Source organism: Paroedura picta, chromosome 8 (genome assembly GCF_049243985.1).
Source record: "Paroedura picta isolate Pp20150507F chromosome 8, Ppicta_v3.0, whole genome shotgun sequence".
Taxonomy (NCBI): Eukaryota; Metazoa; Chordata; class Lepidosauria; order Squamata; family Gekkonidae; genus Paroedura; species Paroedura picta.
The window spans coordinates 88,424,714-88,448,693 of NC_135376.1; the positions used below are offsets into that span (position 1 = coordinate 88,424,714).

At 42.2% G+C, this 23,980-nt stretch overlaps 2 protein-coding genes across 5 annotated transcripts in view; one reads left to right on the plus strand and one right to left on the minus strand.

Annotated features, from left to right (window-relative positions):
* Positions 1-7,949, plus strand: part of LRRTM3 (leucine rich repeat transmembrane neuronal 3) — a 178,012-nt gene extending 170,063 nt beyond the window's left edge. The window contains exon 3 of the mRNA XM_077350760.1: positions 5,092-7,949. Coding sequence (XP_077206875.1) covers positions 5,092-5,280 — 189 coding nt within the window. The 3' untranslated portion in view covers positions 5,281-7,949. The remainder of the gene's footprint in view (positions 1-5,091) is intronic.
* The window catches only part of CTNNA3 (catenin alpha 3), a 1,001,628-nt gene that overhangs the window by 741,491 nt on the left and 236,157 nt on the right, over positions 1-23,980 (minus strand). The gene's annotated exons all lie outside the window — the stretch shown is intronic.

Consider the following 23,980-nt stretch of genomic DNA (forward strand, 5'->3'; position numbering starts at 1 on the left):
CTGTATGGAGGGGGGAATGCCTGATAGTCTGGCCAGCTTTGTCCCACCCTCACACTTGCCCTCCCCTCTCTATTTTCTACTCCGTGTAATTTTTAAAAAATGGCGCAGTCTGTATTGCAGCGCAACCACAAACCTACATTGTCAAAGGTTAAATAAAATCTTCTTTAAAGTATCCATGGTTTTTTTTTGATCAGGCAGGCAAAACAGCCCCTTTTCTGTTTTCTGGAGGTGGGGAATGAGCTGGGAAATGGAGGGGAGGGCAGGTGATCGGGCAGCCTTCTCCTGATCATACAGAAGTCTGAGCACCTTGTTTTAAATCCAGCCATTTACACAAAATGCCTTTTTAGACTTCAGTTACCCGTCAAGCTTTCTAACAACTTGGGCAAGCAAAAACAGTCCCGTTTGCATTTTCTGGAGGTGGGAAATGAGCTGGGAAAGGTGATCGGGCAGCCTTGTCCCGATCATACAGGGGTCTGAACACCTTGTTTTAAGGCCAACCATTAGCACAAATTGTCTTTTTGGGATCCGGTTATCATGTTCAGGGTCTCAGAAATCCACCCAGACAGAAACAAACTGCAAAAGAACACGAATCCCAAAGGGAGGGGGGGAGAATGCTGTATCATTCTGGTGTTTCTCTATAGCTACAGGGCAGTGTTGATTTCTATTTGAAATGTATCTGCTTTGTGGCATTACCGCATAGCAATGCGGAAGTGCTTTTGTTTAAAAAAAAATGGGGGGCTGAGGGGGGGAGAAAGTTTCAGTCCACAAGAGAACTGCTGTACTGTGGCTTGCTGTGATTGACAAACCAAAGAGCGGAGGGAAAAGTTTGTGTTGCTTTCCCTTGCAGCCTCCCCAGGAGGCAAAAAGCCTCAAGAGGGGCAGAGGGAACATGCAAGAGGGGTCTCCCCATGAGGAGGGCTGCAAGCACGAGATTTACCTTCCCATGCAGAAATGGTCCAGAAATGGTCATACTTTTCAAGTCCATTGAGATTCAGTCTGCTCCAAGACCATACGGACCTTACTCATGTAATGCTTTTGAAGGTACAATGGTTAAGAATTAAGGAGTCTAACCAGCTTTGATTCCCCACTGCTCCCCATGAAGGTGACTTAATTCCACAATGAACTCTCTCAGAGCTCTCTCAGCCCCACCTACCTCACAGACTGTCTTTTGTGAGGAAAGGAAGGGAAGGCAATTGTAAGTGGCTTTGAGACTCTTTCAGGTAGTGAAAAGTGGGATATAAAAACCAACTCTTCTACTTTCTTCATGGTACCAATATAACACAGCCTAAGCACATCTCACATTTTATTCATTAATTCAATGAAATACATTTTCCACAAATGTAAGCAGAGAATAATGCAGATGTGTACTTTTCTGTGGCAAGTCAGACTTTCTTTATTTTTCCCTAAAAGAATAACCTCTAGCTAGCCTATATGACTATCATCACGTAATTGTCTAAGAAACTATATGCCCTCAGTTTTGCTCTAACCAGTGGTTAGACAGTATTTTTGGAAACTTGTGGTTCAGGGGTGGAACATCCTGGCATCACAAAATATCATAGTACATGTGAAAGGGCCTTAGTTCTGGTGGACAGTAAGTTGAATATGAGCCAACCGTGTGATATGGCAGCTAAGAAGGCTAATGCGATATCAGGCTGCATTGCTAGAAGCATAGAATGTAGCAAGTTAAATTATAATACCACTCTATTCTGCATTGGTTAGATCTCATTTGGAATGCTGTGTCCAGTTCTGGGCGCTGCAGTTCAAGAAGGATATTGACAAGTTGGAATGTGTTCAGAGAAGCCAACTAGAATGGTTGAGAGGTTGAAATCCATACCTTTTGAGGACAGGTTGAGAGAGTTAGCTATGAGTAGTTTGGAGGAGGGCAAGAGGATAGCTGTGTTCAACTATATAAAAGGCAGACATGTTGAAAAAGGGGCCAACTTGTTTACTGCAACTTTAGAGAGAAGGACTAAGAGCAGTGGGTTCAAATGATGGGAAAGGAGGTTCCACTTAAATATTAGAAAGCATTTTCTGATGGTGAGGGCTGCTGTTCATAAATGGAATATGGTGGTGGAGGTTTTTAGGAGGACTGAATGAGCACCTGTCAGGAGTGTGTGATTTTTAAGTCCACCAGAAGGTGGGGGACTGGACTGGATGGGCCCCTGTGGTCTCTTCCAGCTCTCTGGGATTCCCAACCTATGTATCAAAGATTCTTCTGTACTACTAGTGCCCTACTTGACCCCGGAACAGCTAGCCACAGTAATCCACATGACAGTCATCTCCAGGCTAGACTTTGCAACTTGCTTTACACAGGCCTACCCTTAACTCTGATCCAGAAACTGCAACTGGTCCAGAATGTGGATCCGTCCTTCAACAACTGTGCTGGCTATTAGTCAAATTCCGGATCAGGCTTAAAGTCTTGGCAATTACTTTCAAGGCCATTCACAGTCTGGGCCCAGCATACCTGAAGGACCCCCTCCATGCCTATGCCTCTCAATGAGCTCTACATTCTGCCACCTCCAACAGACTAATGATCCCCAAGGAAGTCTGCTTGACCTCAACCAAGGCCATGGTCTTTACTGTCCTGGCCCCCACCTGGTGGAACAAGCTCCCAGAAAAATGGAGTTCTTCCACCAGGCATTTGGTTGAGGTCAACCAAAACTAAAAAACAGCTACTGGGCCCCGATCCTCCCTCCCTGAACCCATGTGACTGATAATACCAATCTTGGGCCTGTTAGATTATTACATACTGAAGGTTTTCTTTGTTCATTGTTGTTATTGTTACTAATCCTTTATTATGATCAGTGAGTTCAATGTCTTGTTCTGTTACTTTCTATGTGAACTGCCCTGAGCCTTACAGGAATGCAATAAATAAATAAATAAATAATAGTACAGCATGTAATAAGATTTGCATTACAATATTGTATGCTATGTTATTTGTTTGTATCCATCAATCTTATCACTTAATAACAATACTGCTCACATGTCCCATGCTAATGTAACAACTACCATTTATATATATATATATATATATATATATATATATATATATATATATATATATATATATATATATATATATATATATATATATATATATATATATATATATATATATATATATGATGTGACAGATAGCCAACAGGGCTTTTTTCACCTGAAAATCTTCCACTCAACTAAATCAGGCCATTGGATCCATGGTGGCTCCTGCAGTGGCATTGTGCTTAAATGCAGCCTGGAAGCTTCTGATACTGCAAAATGCACCTGCCCAGTTATTTGTAAGGTCTAGCTGCTTTATTCTTATTACACATTGGTTAGAGCAGTTGCACTAGTTCTCTGTATGCTAGTTACCTAAGGTGACCAGAACCCATGGATCGAAAGGCGGGATGTGGCGGCGCGGCATGGTGTGGCGGCGGTGGCAGCGCATCCCGCCTTTCTATCCGTCGATCCGTGGATTCCGCTTCCGTCAGCTCTGAAGTTCAGCTTTGGTGGGAACCGGAAGTCATGAGCTGTGCCCTGCAGCGATCTTATCTCTAACCGTGGCCTCTTCCTGTCTGGGCATGTGTGGAAAGTGTGGGCCGAAAGCAGCGCTCCTGAAGGGCGGACGGGGGGTGGAGCCAGGAGGGCTGGGGCAGAAAGGAAGCCGAAACTGCCGCACCTGAGGGGTCAGTCTGGAAAAGGGGGCAGAGGAGATGAGAGGCTGGGACCGGGCTGTGGAGGGAGGGCGAAGGTCACAGCAGCATTGTGGTGGTAGATTACCCATATGGCCCCTTAGAACTCTTTGATTCTATTATATGCTTCCAGGCTCAATTCCAGGTACTGGTTCCTACCCATAAAACCTTTACTGGTCTGATTATATCCAAAGCAAGATTATATCCAAAGGAAGTTCTCCTATAAGAACCTGGGCACCAACATCATACTTTGCAATATATCTTCATGTAGCTCATACAGTCTCAAATATTTTCAATTGTGTGACCAACATCACAGAACCAGAAGCACAAAGTGGTTTGGAGGGCCTTGTTCTTTTGGAAAATAGGAAAGTGTTCTGAGGACTCCAGTATAAGCCTGTTCTTCAGTTGGCATTCTCTGACTGACATCCCTTGAAGATTCTTTTTCAACTGAGTTTTGATGTTGCATCATTATTTCTGCTCATATATAACCAGGTTTAGGCTGTTTAGAGAGCCAGCTTGGTGCAGTGGTTAGGAGTGCGGACTTCTATGGTGAGCCGGGTTTGATTCTGCGCTCCCCCACATGCAGCCAGGTGGGTGATCTAGGGCTCGCCACAGCACTGAGAAAGCTGTTCTGACTGAGCAGCGATATCAGGGCTCTCTCAGCCTCACTCACCTCACAGGGTGTCTGTTGTGGGGAGAGGAAAGGGAAGGTGACTGTAAGCCACTTTGAGACTCCTTCTGGTAGAGAAAAGCGGCATATAAGAACCAACTTCTTAAGAAAGATTAGATATAAATGTTTAAAAATAAATATTATAACATTGCTCTTTAACTATACTTTGAGTATAACTATATAACTTATTTTACATATTTTACATTGAATATAACTTATTTTACATCTTTAGCTATACTTTGAGTATAACTAAAGATGTAAAATAAGACCCCAGCTCTCCAGTGCTGCTAGGTACTATCACACCACATATGATATCAAGCATTTGATGGTGATGACATTACAGGTTGCTCATCATCATTGCCGTGCACAACCTAGCAAGGAACAGGAGATGGGAGGTGGGGAAATACGGGACACTCTCAGGTAATTACATGACATCCCTTCCTGGGAAAACCAAGAAGTAACGTCATGCCTGTTTGGAAATGGCTGGAAATTCTATTGTACAACCATAGTTTCCTCAGCAATTCCTAGAAGGGTTTGATACAAGTATTTATTCCTTATTTGATACAAGTAATCAGTTTCCCCTGAAAGTAGTGTCACACTATCACCTGACAGCAATTTTTAAAATTTTTGTTCCTCCCACCAACCATCATTATACCAGCAATGAACAGGAGCCAGATCCTACAACTCTTTCATTTAACCCCACATTCTTAGCTGCTTTGGTACTAACTATTGTGTTTTTTCCTTCCCTAGATCCCTTTATCTATGAATGTGTCAACGTTTCTTGCATACGACCAGCCTACGATAAGTTACTGTGGTGTACATCATGAACTTCTTGCTCATAAGCCCTATGAATCCAATGCACAGGAAGAAACAATGGAGACACACCTAGAGACTGATTTGGATCTGAGCACAATCACAACAGCAGCACGAAATCAGTGATCCTGTTCAACAAGCTGACCTAAGCGGTCTGAATTACAGTCAAGAGTTGCCACCAAATTTTTATTTCACATGAAGGAGGAAATGATTGCTTCAGTGACGGATTCCAAAATTCCTGTTCAGTTAAAAAAAAAAGTTACACATTACAACACAGATTGTTTCCAGTCTACAATTTGTAATTAGCTAATTTGTGCAGTATTTTTTGACTTTAAAGAAAGAGTATGATCCTTAAAATAAACCTTTTTTCAAAACTCATCCTACCTACCTGTAAAAATAAACTGTACAGATCTAATGTATTTTTTCATATTGTAAAGTTTCAATATACTGAGATGTATTGGTATGTACAGGACCATGATTTATTTACATCTTACTTTACAAATTTCAGTTTCTTTTAAAAAGATAATTAACAGAAGTTATTTCTTGCATTATATTCAGAGTTTCTCAGTTTTGTAGGAACTGTTTTGTTACTGCTTTTTGGCCCAGGAAGAAAAAAATATATATACACTTCACTTGGAAATTCTGTGTTGTGCAAAAAAAAACCCCGCACAACTTTTATCACCCTGACTGCATAAAAAATTCTGTCTACTTGTTCCAGGAATAATCCAGTAATCAAATGGAAGATTTGATTGTTCGCTTATATAGACAAAGTTTTTTCTTATAAATAGAAATCAAAGGAAGTTTTGTTAAAAAAAAAAAAGCAGTTCTCTGAATTAACTGTTGCCTTGAATTACAGCCTGGTTTCTAAAGCAATGACATGTAATGATAAAGAGGGATATTTTAACAACACATCTCTGAACAAATGACTCATTGTTTTATTCCTTCATGTGTTATTGTATCAAAAACAAAGAAAGCACCACCGGCAATACCATCACTGGAGACAAAGGCCGTAACCACAACAACCAAGTTGCACACATTTTGTAAGGTGCAGTTATCAGCTGACCGGTGTGTAGTTTCACTGAGGTTCACCATACTGGCAGGGTCATGAAACTATGTTGGAATGATGATTAGGTCCTATGTTGGAATGATGTTCCAACCTTCCGAGCATTTGTTTGGTGCAAGCACCAACATCGCACACTGATCATTCAAGACTGTCTCCATGGTACATTTCCATTGTTCGGGATTAATCCAAAATAGAATTTCAGTGCATATGAAAAGTCATCTTGAAGAAGGCGGTCTCCGAGAGGCACGCATGTTGTCCTTCTGGAAACTCAATTAGAACACAACTTTTTAAAAGTTGGAAAATGCGGAACCAATGCATGGAACTGGAAGGAAGACTGGGGACAGGGTGAGTGATTATTTTCCAGCCATGTTTACTTCTTTTGGTTTTCTTTTAACTGGATGTGGAGGTAATGAAGCACGTTTCCAAGCACCCCATCAGGGCACTGATCATGACCGGGCACAGCATTGCAAATGCCTCAAAATTGTCATTTACAGTGGTTGACACAAGCCCATGATTGAGAATTTTCTCCCCCTGATGGTGCCTATGTATCCCAGCAGATACAAGGTATCTGAGAACACCATGTGTAAGTCCACATATATTCTCGGATATATTTGTTCCTTTTTTGAGTAGTAAAGCCCGTACAGATTGGAACTACTTATGCGTGTGTCTGTGCTTGTCCTACCAAGGTAACAAATGACCTTGGATGTAGGCAACAGCATCAACGAGAGCTGATCCCCATGTTTATGTGGCCAAGCCCCAACTCAGGATCTGTGTTCATAAATGACTACAGCCATTCCACCTCTCGCCTTCAGTCAGAGCTGACAAAAAATCATTTGTGATGGAAAAGGAAACACATAATTCAAGCAGTAATTCAACACATAATTCAACACAGTAATTCAAGCTACAGTCCAAACGACACTTTCTTGGGAGTAATTTCCACGGAATAACATGGAACTTACCTTGAATAGACCTCTTAGATTTTGATGAGGTCACTATCATGTCCCAAACCCTAAATTCAAAACTGTATATAAAATTACTGTTTTCATTATTAAATGGCTGGGTTAATGTTTTTTTCCTCCTATTGAAAATTAAATTCCTGCAGGTAGTTTAAATAATGAAAGATTTGAACCAAAAGTAACAAAAGAATCATTGTATGGTGGACCAAATCAAAGGGAAAAAAACTTTAAATACAATTCTATTTCCAAAAACCTAAATGAGTTGATCATGTTTTTTTACCTATTCAAAAAAATAATACTTATTGACACTCAATCACAGGATTTTTGGAAAACTCTTATATTACAAACTTTAGGTATAAAGTTCCAAGGCTTTTACTCACAGAGTATTATTGCACCAGATGTTAATATTTTAGAATCATGGGAAGATATATCTCTCAGAAGAATTATCATATGGTGTATTAACTAGAAGATAGAATTAAAAACTCTTGAGTTTTTGAATTGTTAGGACAAGAAGATTTCATGCAGTAGTAACTCTGTTTTTATAGTAAAAAAATTAACCACAAAATCTATTTTTTCTCAATAGTCCTTCCAGATATTTTACAGTGACTTCAAAGCATCAAGGAAATTTAAAATTACCATTCCACCATTTGTATAAAGTAACTCTTATTGGGAAAATAAAATTACCTTTAGAATATTGTTTAAAAGACAAATGGGAATACAAAATGTCAAAAGAGTACGTTGTATTATTTATTTAGCATCCTAGATTTTGTAACATATTTTGCATAAATTATTTGCTATTCAAAATATATTATTTGTCATTTTTAAGACTCATCTTAACTTTCATATCTTTTGCCATTTGGGGTTTTTTTTAGACTGATGCCACATGAGGAATTTGCCCCTGCACAGACTCTCATTGCTCATGGGTTTTAGTGCTGCTTCCTCATGACATCAGCAGCAACCCGTAGCACTCCAGTGGGTGGCATGGGTTTATGTCAAATCTGTTCTGCGATGAGAGGAAATCACAAAAACCCGATTTTCCTTTCTTATCACCCTGCAAATTGGGGTGCAAACAGGGGCAAGCCTGTCTGAAGGCAATGCGTGACAGTCTTGTTAGCATTATGCCCACCCTTGCAGCCACCTTCCTCCTCCTTGTTTCCAGATCAATTTTTAAAAAAATTTTGTGGTCCACGTAGCTACAGGATTGCAAAGCTACATGCCCTCAGTTAAAATAAAATGTTCGCTTCAGTGTGCACAGTAATATTGGGATTGGGGAACAACCCAGTCTAAAACACATTCCAGTTGTGTTTTCGGGCAGCGGGATATGAACAGGGAAAGAGGTGGGGAGGGGCATGTGATGAAGCAGCCCTTAGCTTAGCGTCTATGCCCTGTGCTTTAAAACAGGGGTCCTCAACCCCCGGTCCGCGGCCCGATAGCGGGCCGTGAAGGCCATGGTACCGGGCCGCCAGCAGCCGCGCCTGCCTCCCCCCCCCCCCCCCCACAGCGAGAGGGGGGAAAGAAGCAGGCACGGCTGCCGGCACGCCAGCGACGCAAACGCGCATGCGTGGAGCTGCGCGCATGCATGTTTGCGCCCCCTGCTGGCTACAAGAAGGTTGGGGACCGCTACTTTAAAGCTTTATTGTGAACACACAACCATAGGGATCCAAAAAGCTACCTGAGCATAAAGACAGACCATTATACAAAGAATCCCAAAAAGAGATCTAAATAAATGTTTTATTGCTGTGGCATAATCCTGCAGCAATGCGGAAGTGGGTTTTTTAAAATTAATTTTGGGACTCAGGGTTGGGTGGAAGTTTGAGTCCACAGAACCACTGCAGTAAAGGGATGGGTGGCTTTCCTAGATTGACAATCTGGGGAGCTGGAGGAAAACTTTGGGTTGTCCGGGCTTCCTGCTTCTCTGCCACCTCGTCAGGAGGCAAAAAGCCACAACAAGATGGCAGGATAACATAGGAGGGGTCTCCCATCAGGAAACATGCAAACGTGCAGTTTACTATCATGCATTTGCAAGCAGGGGTCGGCAGGCATTTTCTGCCTCCGTGTGGAATTGGACTTACTATGTTGACAGTGATTCTTAGACTGGATATTCACAGCATAAAATTGGACTTGACTACAGTGGGCTATAAAAACAACAAAAACCCTAAAGGTTTTATATTACATACTTCAGGACGATGACACATCTTCAGATCTTAAAATATGCTTTCCTGATCATTATGGAAATTTAAAAGAAACCTTATCCCTCAAATTAGAAGTCTGGTTAATAAAACAATCCAATACAACTAAATTTCTTCCTCATGACTGCCTCTTTAGGTGAATTCATATGTTAACACTGCAGCATAGCAGACACAATAGAACTCTTATGTTAGACTTCGCTAGAAGGTTAAAATTACTGCATCCTGCATGGGACTCTGATACATGCTATCATGTTCCATGACAAATCTCCCAAAAAAGGCAAACTCAAAGTTCTGGCTAGAAACTCAGTAGTTTATTCAGAAGAATGCAAACAGCATGACAAGACTTCTGTGTTGCTGTAGATAAAGGCAATTGTAGAGGCAAATTCTTACACACACACTTCCGAACACCATTCAATATCACACAAAAAGGTTCTTATCATCAAAGGGTAATGAAGTCTACAGTTATCACCTAAAGGTGGGAAGAAAACAGCCATAACAACTGGGCATATGATAGGAAGCCAGATGGTCCAACGCATGAGAACAGAAGGGTGGGGTGGGAATGAGCAAGGCAACTTCAGGACAAGTCCCCATGAGGGGTTCTGGGACTTGGATCAAGGAAATCATAGCAGGAACCAGTGGCTACCTGACACTTTACAGCTTCCCACAGAGAAACCTAAGTGGATATGTTCTGAGAAGAATGAGAATGTGCCATTCAGCCTCACATTTGTACTTTGGTCACATTATGAGGACAAAACTCACTGGAAACCACAATAATGCTATGAAAAGTTGAAGGCAGCAGGAAAATAAGAAGACCCAACATGAGATAGATGACATAACCACAGGATCAAGGAGCTTCTCCACTTGCTGGTGTGCCTGTGTAGCCCAGCACATACAAGGTATCTGAGAACACCATGTGCAAGTCCACATACAAATAGACTTCTCAGATATATTTGTTCCTTTTTCTGAGTAGCAAGGCCCATACAAATTGGGACGACATATGTGTGGGTCTATGCTTGTCCTACCAAGATAACAAATGGCCTTGGACATATGGAACAGCAAACTCTGCCAAAATACGTAAGGAGTTTTATCAACAAGCGGCAGCAGTAGTTACAGATGTAATATTTAGTATATGTGCTATCAAAGCGAGCACTAGATGTAATATTCTTTAGCGAGTGTAGTGTTTTCTTTCTTTCTTTTGGGGTAATTAGTAGCTACACACAGCCTCTTCACAATATGCAGCATGACAGCATAACAGAAATAATTAAAAGGGCTTAAAATAAAGTAAAAAGGGAAAATAAAATCTCAAGGCTGATAAAGATGCTGATGCTCAGCCTTGCCGGAATCAGAAAACCTATGGAACAGCATCAAATAGGGCAAATCCTCATCATGTCCCAAATTCTAAATTCAAAATTGTGTGTAAAATTAAACAATTATTTTTTCCAGTATTAAATGGCCAAGTTAATTTTTTTCTCCTAGTAAAAACTAAATTCCTGCAAGTAGTTTAAATAATAAAAGATTTGAGCCCTAAAGCAAAAGAGTAACAGAAATCCATTGTATGGCAGACCATATCGAGACCAAGGAAGCCGGGGGCTTCAGTTGGCAAGACCTGAGCGAGGTTCTTAATGATAGAACATTTTGGAGGTCATTAATTCATAGGACCTCCATAAGTCATAAGTGACTTGACAACAGTTTATCCATGCACAAGACACTAAGTCAAAAACTATGCTTAGATAAAGCAACTCCTGAACACAGAGGTCAAATCATAGTGGTCTTATATATTACAAGAAACAAACACACAATGATTTTCACTTTCTGCGTGTCATGTTCTTATTTGGGACATGTTCAAATATGGAGCATTCCGTGGAAAGATGGAGCTTTAACATCTTCCCTTCCTGACAAGCCACTCTTATAGATGTTATATCAGATCATAGAAAAGAGGCACAAATTCTGCATTCGTCACACCGGACATAAAACCTCCCTGTCTGTTTGTGTTCTGCAGTGATCAAATATTCCAGAATCTCTAGAGCCAACCTTTGGCTAATTTCTTGCTAATGGTCCCTTGGCCCCCAGTGAGCAGAAAACGAATACATTTCTTGCAAGGCACTGCTACGTCTTTTTAGCATATTTCTAAAAATAAATGATTTTGAGCTAGCAACACAGGAACACTTGAAGCTTCTTATTCTCTATGGATCAAATGGTTTGATCCATCCTTAAAGCCCTCTCCTGTTATTAAATTCCTCCCACCGCAATGCTATTTCTAAGTTTAAATTCAGGAGATGGATCTAGCACAAAGGAACCATTCGCAAGAGGGGCCAACCTATTTCTCTCTCTCTCTCTCTCTCTCTCTCTGGCTAATTATAGAACCTGATTTATTTTAATTAGGAGGTTTCAGAATAAATCAACATTAACAACCAGCAGAGTTCATCATGATTAATGTTATTTTAATGAATACCAAAAGAGTCGGTGTACTTTAATGGTTTGCCACTGGAACGCTGAGGAGAATTTTCAAGTCAGCTCAAACTCAGCGATCACTAGTGTGAACACCCCACGTGGCAACAATCTCACTGGTCACCTTGATCAACCTCAATTCTGCACATAAATAAATCACTTTTTAAGCTGTCTCTTCCAGTGGTGGGTTACAACACAGCAGCTGCCGTGTGATGGCAGAGGACTGCAATACTTACTCATTAAAACCAGTCCAATTATCTCAAAGTCTTATTAATGCATTCATGATGGTGCGTGTTTTCAGGTGCTACCACAACAGATATTACATATGTAAGAGTTATCACCTACAAGGAGGCAACAATTGATAATAAATTACCTCAGAGTTCTGTTGCCTTTTTATTAATGCTGAATGGAGTCAGAATGAAAGATTGTCAAAGGCCGCTTATGCCTGGGCCAGAATGCCCATGCTGGCGGCAGGAGCGCTTTGGTTAAAATCACCGATAACACTCGGTGCCGCTGCCAGCGTAGGTGCCTCCTGGCCCAGGACTACGGAAGGCCCGCGGTTAGCGACCGCGGGATCTTCCGCAGCTTCCTGGGTAAGCCGGGGCTGGTCAACATACCCATGTATGATCATATGACCCAATAAATGTTTAACAAATTTAACATGCTTAACAAATTTAAAAAATACATAGAAATTAATGAACTCCCACCCATTCAGAAAACCCTTCCTGGGGACATCAAGAAAGCTTGGCTTAACCTATGAAAGATGTCTCTTGGTGAGGAAATCCAGGTAATATTAGTGTTGTAGGCAGAAAGCTAACTGGTCACAATTGACCCTTACCCTACATTGATGACAGTGGTCTTCTATGAATTTAGGGCGCAGGAGGCAAGATTACAAAACTTCCTAAAGGAGTAATACTGAAATTCCATCTGCAGTGCAAAGCACCAGAAGGTAGAGATGAAATCCTATGTGACCTCCTTCCTTGACTATCCATTGATTCAGCAAACTGACACAAGTGTGCAATTCAAGCCCGCCTTTTTGTTTCCACATTTCAGGAAATGAATACATAAACACACACCAAAGGTGGGAGAGGGGTGTTTTCAGTAGCTTACCGGAATTCAGTTTCATTCTTTCAGTAAATCGGGCCTCCAAAACATTTTAATTAGCACAGCCATGCTAGAATAACATTAAATAGCTATAAAAAGTGTTTTAGTTGGACCATTCTTTTCAAGTCATTGACAACACAATGCATATGTAATAAAGATGAAAGTCGATATCCAACAAGACCTCAATTAGTAGCATTTCTTTAGAAAGGAATTAATACTGTCTCCCTTCAAACCTTTTGCATTTTTTCAAAAGTGTTGAAAACCTGTGGGTATGGATGATCTAGTACAGCTGTCCCCAACCCCTGGTCCAGGGACCGGGACCGGTCCGTGGATCATTTGGTACTGGGCCGCAGCTACTACTTGTCCTCCTCCCCGGCTGCTGCCTCGGGTGCTTCCCTGCCACTCTGCTGCTGGCTCACCTTTGGTGCTCTCCAGTGGCCACCATAGCTGCCCCCCCCTCAGCGTGGCACTGCGCAGCTGCTGCTGGCAGTGCCCCCCAGCGGACAACGGGAAGTCAGGGGCACCGGCGGGAATGAAAGCGGAGCAGGAGCTTAGGCAGTGGTGGTGATAAAAAGGTTGGGGAGCCACTGATCTAGCAGATATGATATTGTTGGTTCTTATGCTGAACATTAGTTTGGCTTGTTCTATTCTTACTGGTTATGTCCAAGAACTGATCACTCAGCAGGCTGTTCAGACTTGACCCCTGAATTAGTCTTCTTTCTCACACAATTAAACTGTTTTTTTACTACTACAGGCCACCTCATCTGGTGCTGTCTCTAGTTCTGAAGAAGCACATCACTAGAGAGCAAGAAAAAATCCAGTGAGGTCTTGTTTTGTTGAGACTTACTACATAGATAACTCTGTGTCTGCCCATGGACCGACTTAATCTTGCAATCAGTTCTCATTATCAATTCAGGAATAAATATTACTGATTGCAAAGGCACAAAGAATAGGCAATGTTGAGTGTTCAATGCCGGTCATTGCAAGGATACGTCCAAGAACACAAGCACAAAGAGAGGTGAACAATAAACAATTCCATGTTTGACAAATCACTTTATCGACGTATTGTTGGCAGAGTTTGACTATGTAGAGAAAGAGAAGCTCTAGGCTGCTTAAAGAATAAAATAGTTTTTATTCAGAAGAGAAACAACTATGTATAGAATGAGAAGGAGACCTACAGTCTAACTAACTGTTGTCTGCAGTACTTTGTTGTTCTGGAGACAGGCAAGGGGAAGTGTGCTCAAACTAGCAGGAAGTCTCCGGTTGAGATAATTTGAAAATAATCAAGAAGATCCTATCCTATCTATGCTAAATATACCTGTCCTCTGATGCTCCCTGCAGGACTCCCTTTGTATTCTGTTCAATTATGCACACTGCATATCTTGCATATTCCAACAACTATGATGTCAGGGATATATGCCAGTTCTCCAGTAATCAAGAAGGTTTAGTAATACTGGTGACTTGTGACAAAGACATGACCTGCTATTGTAGCACAAAAGCTGCTATACATGGACAAAATTGTTCATTATGGTATTTGAGACAAATTTCAACAGACACACGAGGCTATCCAATCGAGAGCTTGCCTCAATATAGACATTTGACACAAGTTGTCTGGCAACTATCCTTATGACAAAATACTTAGCATGCCTAATACATGAACTCCCAAATAGCTTTTGACAAAGTCCCTTGCCAAAGATTTCTCAGAAAATTTAGCAGTCATTTGTTAGGAGGACAAATCCTCTCCTGTATTTGATTAATTGATTAAACAGGAAACAGAGGGTATTTATTTATTTATGTGATTTATATCCCACCACTCCCATACAATGGCTCATGGAAGGGTCACAAAATCCTCATTAAAAACCTATTAAAACCCCCATTAAAAGGCTTACTGTATGAGCAGTTTCCAAAATGAAAAGAAGTAAGCAGTGTTGATCACGGAGAGCAGCTTTGTTTGTTCACAAGAGATCTGGAATTGAGCATGAGCAGTCAAGTGGCAAGATTTGCAGATGACCCAAGTTATTCAGGATGGTGAAAACCAAGCCAGATTGTGAAGAACTCCAAGAGAGTTTCCCCAGATTTGGGTAAGTGGGCAACAAAACAAATAAATAGGCAAATAAACTTTACTTTAAATCAGTGGTCCCCAACCTTTTTCAGACTGGGGACCGATCTGCAGGGGGGGGGGAGAGGGAGGCATGGGCAGACGCGCTGAGCTGCCGCGCCTGTGTGTTTGTGCCCGCCGGCACGCCCGCGCCTCCCTCCCCCCCTGCAGCGCGGTGCTTGCTGCGCCGGGAGTGATCGGCTGACAAAGCGACCAATTCACTCAAGCCTAGGCCCGTGGGCCCATGGGCAAATTGGCTGCTTCGTCGGCCAATCACTCCCAGAGCAGCGAGCACAACTCTGTGGGGGCGGGAGAGAGGGAGGCGCCTCCCTCCCCCCACCGCAGCCTGGTATCGAGGGTTCCATGTACCAGTACCGGTCCGTTGCCTGGGGGGTGGGGACCCCTGCTTTAAATGATACAATCGGGGGGAAATACAATTGTTTCATTTTATTTGAATAAGCAGGAATTCAGGTCAATGAAAGGAACTGAATGTTCTGGGAGTGTTCAATTGGGGGGGGGGAAAGATAACTAAGAACTGAAATTATTGAAGCTTCGTAAAATTATGCACTGTGCAAAGAGAGAGAATTTTCTCCTGCCCCCATAAAACTATAATTCACAAGCAATCAATGAAAATGATGGACAGTAGATTCAGGACACACAAAAGAAAGTATTTCTCCGCAGAAAATATAATTAATTTATGGGATTCACAGCCACAAGATCTATTGAGAATTTCTCACTTAGACAGCTGAGGAGTATTAGATAAACCAGAGGTGCTTATTTCAAACCATTTTATTCTTAAGGTTTAATAGCCCACAAGCCATACACCTATGAATTCAAGATTTTTTTAAAGAACCAGTAAAACAGAATTGTGTCAACAACACAATTTTTTTAAAAAACTGCTCGAAAACAATTTTAGTCGTCCATTATCAGGGAAAATGGGGTTGCACGTACCTGTAACCATTGTTCAATGATGTCTTGTGTGCAGACGCATATTGGGGCTGTGCAAGCGCAGGCCAGCCATGGAAAGCTTTCTCCAACTAAGCTCCTATATGGGGTACTACCGCCCTTACACAGTGTGCATGTGCCTGGGTCCCCACCGGAATGCACACATGATCAGAGACCCACTCCCTCAGTTCTGAACTGCTGGCGAGAGCCAGGCCAGAATGATCTGAGCCAAGACCTTCGAAGACAGAAGGCTCACAGTGGGGACGGAGGGAGGGAATGTGTGTCTGCACATAAGACATCAATGAATAACGGTTACAGGTAAGTGAAACACCATTTTCATTATCTGTCTTGTGATGCAGCCTTACTTTGAGATCTTCATGAGCTGAGTACCAGAGGAGGTAGGGTGAGCCCGTAGAAGAACAAGGACTGGAGGACTGCTCTATCAAACTATGGATCTCTCCTGTCTTGGAGGTTGATGGCATAGTACTTTATGAAGGTCTCTTCTTTTGCCCAGGTAGCTGCCTGGCAGATGTCCTTCAGGGGAACACTTCAATGGAAGGCAGCTGATGAACCCGAAGGGAGTGTGCCTGGATTCCAACAGGGCAAGGAAGCTTCGTAGCCAAATAAGCCACTTTAATAGCAGGTACTATCCCCGTTCCTCCCCTGATGATGACTCACCCTTCACACCAGTGCTTGTGGCCAGCACTCTGCCACCATTTTTTTGCACCTTTCCTCTTCCGACTCCCACCCCCGGTGGATCCTCCAGGTCCAAGCTATCATCCCCAGAGATGACCTCTGTTGAACTATGGCGGTTAACACTCCAAGTCCTCCCAGACCCAGATAACTGTGACAGCCTGGGTGTACCCTAGGCAAATGCGGCTGGATCGCCAACTGGCATCACCAGCCCAGTGATGGGTGGATAGCTCCTGAGCTCACTGGCTCCCTTGCCTCCCCAGCAACCTGTGGATCCCGATCTGGTGCTTGGAAGCCCTGGACCTCTGGGTGCCTTTGTCAGCCTCCTCCCTGGCCACTATGGCTGGTGATCTCCTACTCCTTGACTGTGCCTGATGGGACCAGGCTACCACACCTCTGCATGTCCCCCCCACACACAACTTGACCTCCCTCTGAAGAGCCAGCAATGGCCCCACTGCCCAGCGCCACCCAAGCTGCCCCTGCTGCTTCCCCACACGGGGCCTGCTACTGTTTCCTGCCCAGGTGCCACTTCTCTGTCCAAATCTGTCCTCAGCCTGTTGCACTCCCCACAGAGACTGCTGTGGACCCTGTGGCCCTGGCTTGTATGGCATTGGCCCTCTGCCATCCCCACACACATGGGTGTCATTGGGTGAAGCCATGTCCCTACTCTTCATGCTCCCCAAAGGGCTGTGCTCCTTCCTGACTCCCCTGGTGGCATCCACCCTCTTGCACTTTAGTACCATGACTATCTCCTGGTGGCATCCACCCTCTTGCACTTTAGTACCATGACTATCTCCTGCTCTTCCATCTTTTCCATCATTTCTTCCACCATCACAAACGTACCACTGCTGTGATGAGCATTCAGGGGAAGGTCTTTGCTCGGCTGATGTGGGCTCTGCGCATGTAGCACCCTTTAGCATGTTGCAAGCCTGTGCCTCCTCCTCTGATGCAGTACATCTGCACTGTGCTCGCCCTCCCTGCTGCTGGTGCTCTGCCATGTTTATGGTGGCTGCTAGGTAGGATTGTGCACTTTGGCTCTGTTCAGCCACCTCAGCAATCACCAAAGTCCAAAGTGCTGTGTAGGAGGCCAGCATGAAGAGGAGGGGCGGCGGCGGCAATGCCAGCCGGTGGCCACATACAAGCGCAGAGTCCCCACTGCCCCTCCTCTCTGCACTGTGGTGCTGGCCACAGTGGTGCTGGCCACCTTGGGCTACAGTGACCGACGAGGTGGCTGAACGGAGCCAAAGTGCACACCCCTACTCCTGGGTGACTGTCAGCCACTTTTTAGCAAAAGCAGGGACAGCTAAGCGATGCCTATTTAGATTTTCCTTGTTGAATCACATCTGTCTCCAGACTCCCAGTTCACCTTCATCAGACAGCTATTATTCACAAAAGAAGAAACACTAGACCAAAATACTTTTAAACCTGGATGGTGTGGGAGACATATTTTCCTGTCTATTTAGTTTTCTTTCAGAGTGCATCAAAAGCCCTTTGAGACATCCCTGAGGATTCATGTCTAATTTCTATGGTATTGCCCATCCATGATTCTGAAATTATGACACACAGTTCTATTTTAGTAGTTAACACTGGGGTCCCATTCTATAGTTTTATTCATGAGGATTGAATGATAGCTGATCCTGAATGGGTGAAATATTACATAAAACTAAAAGCAACTTTTCAAACAGCACATTCTTCCTAGCAGTGATTTTATTGCCAGATTAGGGGTCAATAATTTAATCCAAAAACTGTATGGCTAACAGCAAAAATTTCCTTAGTCTCTGGTGAATTTGTTGGGTATCAAAAGATGTAATCAATGTCAGTGGACTGAAGTTTACCATTTTTGCTATCCAAACGAATTTAATAATTTTGAATTGATCCAAGCAGGGATGATACCTTCTTGGACTTTAAAGGAACTTGTATGTCTGATTGCGTTCCAAGGGAACAAATATGTCATGACAGAACAAAGGACACATCGCCAAGAAGATAATTTTGGTGAGAATAGGCCTCAGCTTTATTATCATGTAAAATGAGCTTCAGTGCAGCACAGAAGGATCCAGCCTCCTTATGGCCAGCAGACCACAAGGAAGCCCCAACTCCAGCAGCAAGCTACTGGGGCACATTGAAACATGTATGTGCAAGTAGTGGGACAATTGCTTGCTGAGAACCTGAGTGGTAGCAGCCAATAAAAAGGGCCCTGCAGGTCTCTGCTAGGACCCCCCAGCCTGCCATCCGGAATAGAAGCCAAGCAACCAATCCCCACCCAATCTGGGGATGGTGCTATGACTCTGTCCACAAAGCCTCTTAATGGAGGCCCCTTAAAAAATGGGGGAATCCAGTGTGCAAGCTCAGACTCCCTGTAATATGGATCCAATCCATGCACAACCACCAGCTGTGATGACATAATGAACGAAGCAAAGTAACATGAGCAAAAATAATAATCAAACACTGTAGCAAATGGAAACACATAAAAAGGGTGGGATGTGTGTGAATCAGTGAGGCCAAAGATAAGGAGAAAGACCCTTCAGCCCACCCAGGCAGCCAATCACTATGGGGCCCTCTGTCCAACACCAAATGGTGGGAAAGGCACAGGGGCCCCTTAATATCATGGGAAAACAGCACACCATGGAACAAAAGCTGGGTTCTTTCCCAGTCCCGGCATCTCCTGGCTGCCGCAATTGGTGACCTCAGATGAATGGCGGCCATGTTTATCACCTGAACATAGCTCATTGACTAGCTTCCTCATAGTTTAATCTTAGGGGTCAGTATTCATCTCCCTATTGTACTGAGTATGAATATGCCCTATTGTCCAATTCTCTGTAATCTGGCAAGATTGTATATTCTAGAAGCAAAATTCTATGTTTGATCCTCTGGAATGACAATGCTGCCTGCCTGACCCAAAATATGATGGCCTCTATAGAAATATTACCTTAAAGGAGTTAAGCTCTGGGTACCTTGCTTCATATTTTTACCATTTAAGAGCCCGCCCCCCTGGAAGCAAGATTTAACACTCTCCGCTCTGCTGTTCTCCTAGGGAGATTTTTTTATTCTGCATAAACACATCCCTCTAATTCTGGCTGCATCAGAACCATCTTACATGTGCTTTTATATTGTCTACTCTATGCCATTATTCGTAGGCAACTTATCAACTCACTCTTTTCTAAGCAACACAAATTTGACAATGAGGTTAAAATTATTTTCTTACTAGGAAGCAAAAACTCTCTAGTAATTGAACCAGTTGACAAGTTCCTACAACTAGCTATGAGGTTTTGTAACTGTAGAACAATCAATATTTTATGTTTTTTTTCATTTTCTTTTTTGTATACCAATAAATGTTATCTTTAAGGAGAACATTACTTGGGTCTGATGTAGCGAGAGTTCTCTCACTAGCTTGTATAAGCTACTTTCCCTCTTCAGAGCGGTGTCCTTCAAAATTGCACAGTGCTGCTTTTGTGAGGCTCCTGGCCTCCAAGAATTCTGGTGTACGGTCTGACAAGACTGCAGGCTTATCTAAAGAGAACTTCAGTGAAAACATAGGGAGCTAAGGAGCAATAATACCATTTTTAAGGGGATTTTTGGCTCTTAAGAGACACTATGGAGATCTAATAAAGTGTAAGAAGGAGAACTTACATAAGAACTGGAGACATTTGATTTTGGCTGTAACAACTAATGACAACAATTCATCATTTTGTACAATTATCAAACTGGGCACTAGAACACATAGCAGCATTCATTCAGAAGCCTGGCAGTCGTATTTTAAAAGCTTGTTTGCTATTCCTAGGGAACTTTTTGCTTCTGATATACCTCTTCAAGACTGGCCTGAGGTGACTCCTTTTAAAGTTAAAGGCTTGATCCATCACCTCCACTCAGGGAAGGCCCCTGAAGCATACCTTATCTCCAATGAATTATTCAAGTAAAATCCATCTTGTTGGGCCAAGATCCTTGCTCAGCTGTTATTGCAAATAAACATGTCTGGAGTCATTCCATAATTTTGGAGGCACATGGGTATAGTTCTGATCTTCAAGAGGGTCAGTGCTTAGACTCAGGCTGCTATTGTCAGCTTATTATCTTACTTGAACAAACTGTACTCTTCATATTTGCTAGATGACTTAAATGATTGGCTTGAGGAAAGCCACATACTTGACCAGGAACAGAAAGAGTTCAGGAGGGGTACTTCAACCTAGGACTATTATCTAGTCTCACATCATCTCATAGAAAAACACACCACTTTTCCAAATGGTGCCCTTTATGCAGGATTTATTGATCTGAAAGGGGGCTTCTCATACCATCCCTACAACATGACTCTGGGAAAAGCTGTGACACTTCATGATTGATAAGGATGAGCTATTGGTGATGCAGCAGCTTGATTCAGATTTTACAGCATGGGTCCACTAAGGCTATAGTGGTGAGCTGATTTTGAACCATTTGAACTTGATAAAAGAGTTAGGCCTTTTGGGCCCATTCTTGTTCAACCTATATATGAATGATTTTTTAACTTTCTTTAATGAGCTTTGTCAGAATTCAGAATTTATTCACTTGCGGTCCAAGACCACTCATGGAAAAAAAAACATACAAAATATTAATGCATTTATTACATAAATCAGTAAAATCCCATTCATTAAAATAGGACTGGAAGGGAGGCAGTATATGTACAAGACCAAAAATATTAATATAATTCTAAGCTCCTCTACCTAAAAAAGGCTATGATAAAAGGAGGTTTTTCTGTTCATTTTCAGAAGAGGAACATATTTTAACCTAAAATTCCTGTTATGCATTACGAATTTAGAGAAATTAACCATCAAATTTGTGACTCACTACTGCAGTTGTGTCCAAACTGGGGCTGTCCAGATATCCACAAAGTGAGTCCCTGCCAGCACATTCCAGTTGGCAGGGGTTCATGGAAATGAAAGTCCATGGAAATTTGGAGAGATACAGTTTGGCCACCCCTGCTGTATTTTATTGATTTACATCATTCATAGCCCACCTTGATCATCAAGGCTCGAGGCAGATTGCAGAATTTAACCACAATGTAACAAAGACTGGAATAAGACATACAGCAAATGGTGCCACCAAACAGGATAACGCAGAAACAAAAACTGTATGTACATCTAAGAAAGAAAGAATAAAACAATGGAAAGATACTCTAAATTTTTCAGATGTTAAAATGGATTAATCAAAACAGGATAAGTCGAAGCAACGTTAGAGACCCTGAATTTATATGAGGACCAAAGAACTAGGGGGCATCTACCCAACTAAGTAAAGTTTCCTTTCCAGTGTCAGCTATTTGTGTTTTTTTCTCTTAATCCTTTCTCCTCCCTTTACACTTTTTATCAGCACCATGTTTTATACTTTTTGGCAAAGGGAAATCTTTTAGTACATCCTACTCTCAAAAACTGCTTATGCCAGAGGAACATATTTCAACCTTCCTCAGAGTAAATAGCTTTAAAACCATAGTGGAAACCAAGTTTACTTTACAGAGTAATATGAAGGGAAAGAGTTTAATTGACGACGTGGTCAAGAAAGTAAATATTTTAATACACCGTATATTACAAATGAGGGAACATGCAGCTATCTATAATGTCGCTATCCATCTGAAAATAAATGAGCTACAGAAGCAATCCTTACAGTACAAGGCTAGCTATCTCTTAAAATGAATAAGTCAAAAGATTTTTTTTTCACCATGCGAATCTACACTATGAGAAAATATTAATATAAATGTCGAAGCTCCTTCCACATTCACAAATATCCTGATTCTTCATATGGTATTTTTAGCAGCTTAATTTTAACTAGAATCCAGATACAGTCGGCAGGGTTCATAAAACTGTACAGAAACAGAATATCATCTTTTTTAAAATTCTTAAAATGCAGATTTCGAGATACATATACACTTCAGGGGAAAGTGTGATTTATGAGCCACACGATCCAGATTGATTTACAAGCCAAACTCTCACTTTGTATGCAAATCTGTACCCTAGTCAAGCATTCTAACAATCCTTTGAGAGGCAAAAAGGATGTGGGAAACATGCCCAACAAAACAATGAGTGTGCTTTGAATAACCAACGAGCCAGGGAACCTTGCTTAGGACAAATGCGCTGATAACGCTCCAGTCCCAAGTCTATTAATAGCTAGCATGAAGAGCAGGAGGAGGAGGAGGAGGAGGAGGAGGAGAAGAAGAAGAAGAAGGAGAAGAAGAAGAAGAAGAAGAAGAAGAAGAAGAAGAAGAAGAAGAAGAAGAAGAGTTGGTTCTATAATAACACATGTACCAATCTTTTGACTTCGTTTAAGGTGTCTTGGATCCCATTCCCAAGCAGAATTTCAGGAGTTTAGATATTCAGGTTGAACCTGAAAGAAATTATATATTCCTTCCAAAGACTATATTGTCATGCAACATACAAATACATAACCCCTTTTAAGGGTTTCTCATAAATCTTCAAAAGATGAATAAATATACTTTCCACAGGGGGACTGGGAATTAGGCCACTGTTTGTTGATTCCCAATCCCTTCATGGAAAATATATTCATCCATTGAAGTTAAATGAGAAGTCATTAAAGGTTACCAGGAAAAGCTTTTGAACCGGTGGTTCTCAATGTGGGGGTCACGACCCCTCGAGGGGTCATTCAGCCCTTTCTTGGAGGTCACCAAGATAGCTCGACATCAGCAGCATGGCTGCTGGCCTCCTCCACACTGCCTCGGAGATCATGGAAGCTGCGAAGATCAACAAGGCTGTGCGGAGGAGGCCAGCGCCACGGCAAACACCACGGTGAGCAGGAGCGGCAGCTGTGGCATGTGCACATGTGTGCGCATGCCACCGCTGCCCCTGCTGTAGGGATCATGGCATTAGGGCAGTTGAGAACCACTGTTATAAACAAGCAGTACTACCAAACAAGTGGCAAGAGGGATTCAAGTGAAGTGTCTGAAGAATTGCAGCCTACATAAAAAGTGACTTTAAATGGTATTCTCCTTTGGCACCATCTCTTAAGGGATGGCTGCATAAAATGTGTGTAGAGGGGAAGGAATTGCTGAAATGGCAAAATGTACAGTGATTGTCCCATTAAGGGATGGGGAGGGGACCGACAATGACTCGTATATCATTTATTAACTTTTAGAAATATTTATATCATCTAGCTGAGAATACCTGCTTTAGTTTATCACAAAAATAATTCATGTTTGAACAGTGCTTTCTTCTTGCACGACAAATGGTCATACTGCTTCCCTCATCTTTGCCATGTTTGTTTGTTTGTTTGTTTATTTGTTTATTTGTTTATTTGTTTATTTGTTTATTTGTTTATTTGTTTATTTGTTTATTTGTTTATCATACTTCTATACCGCCCT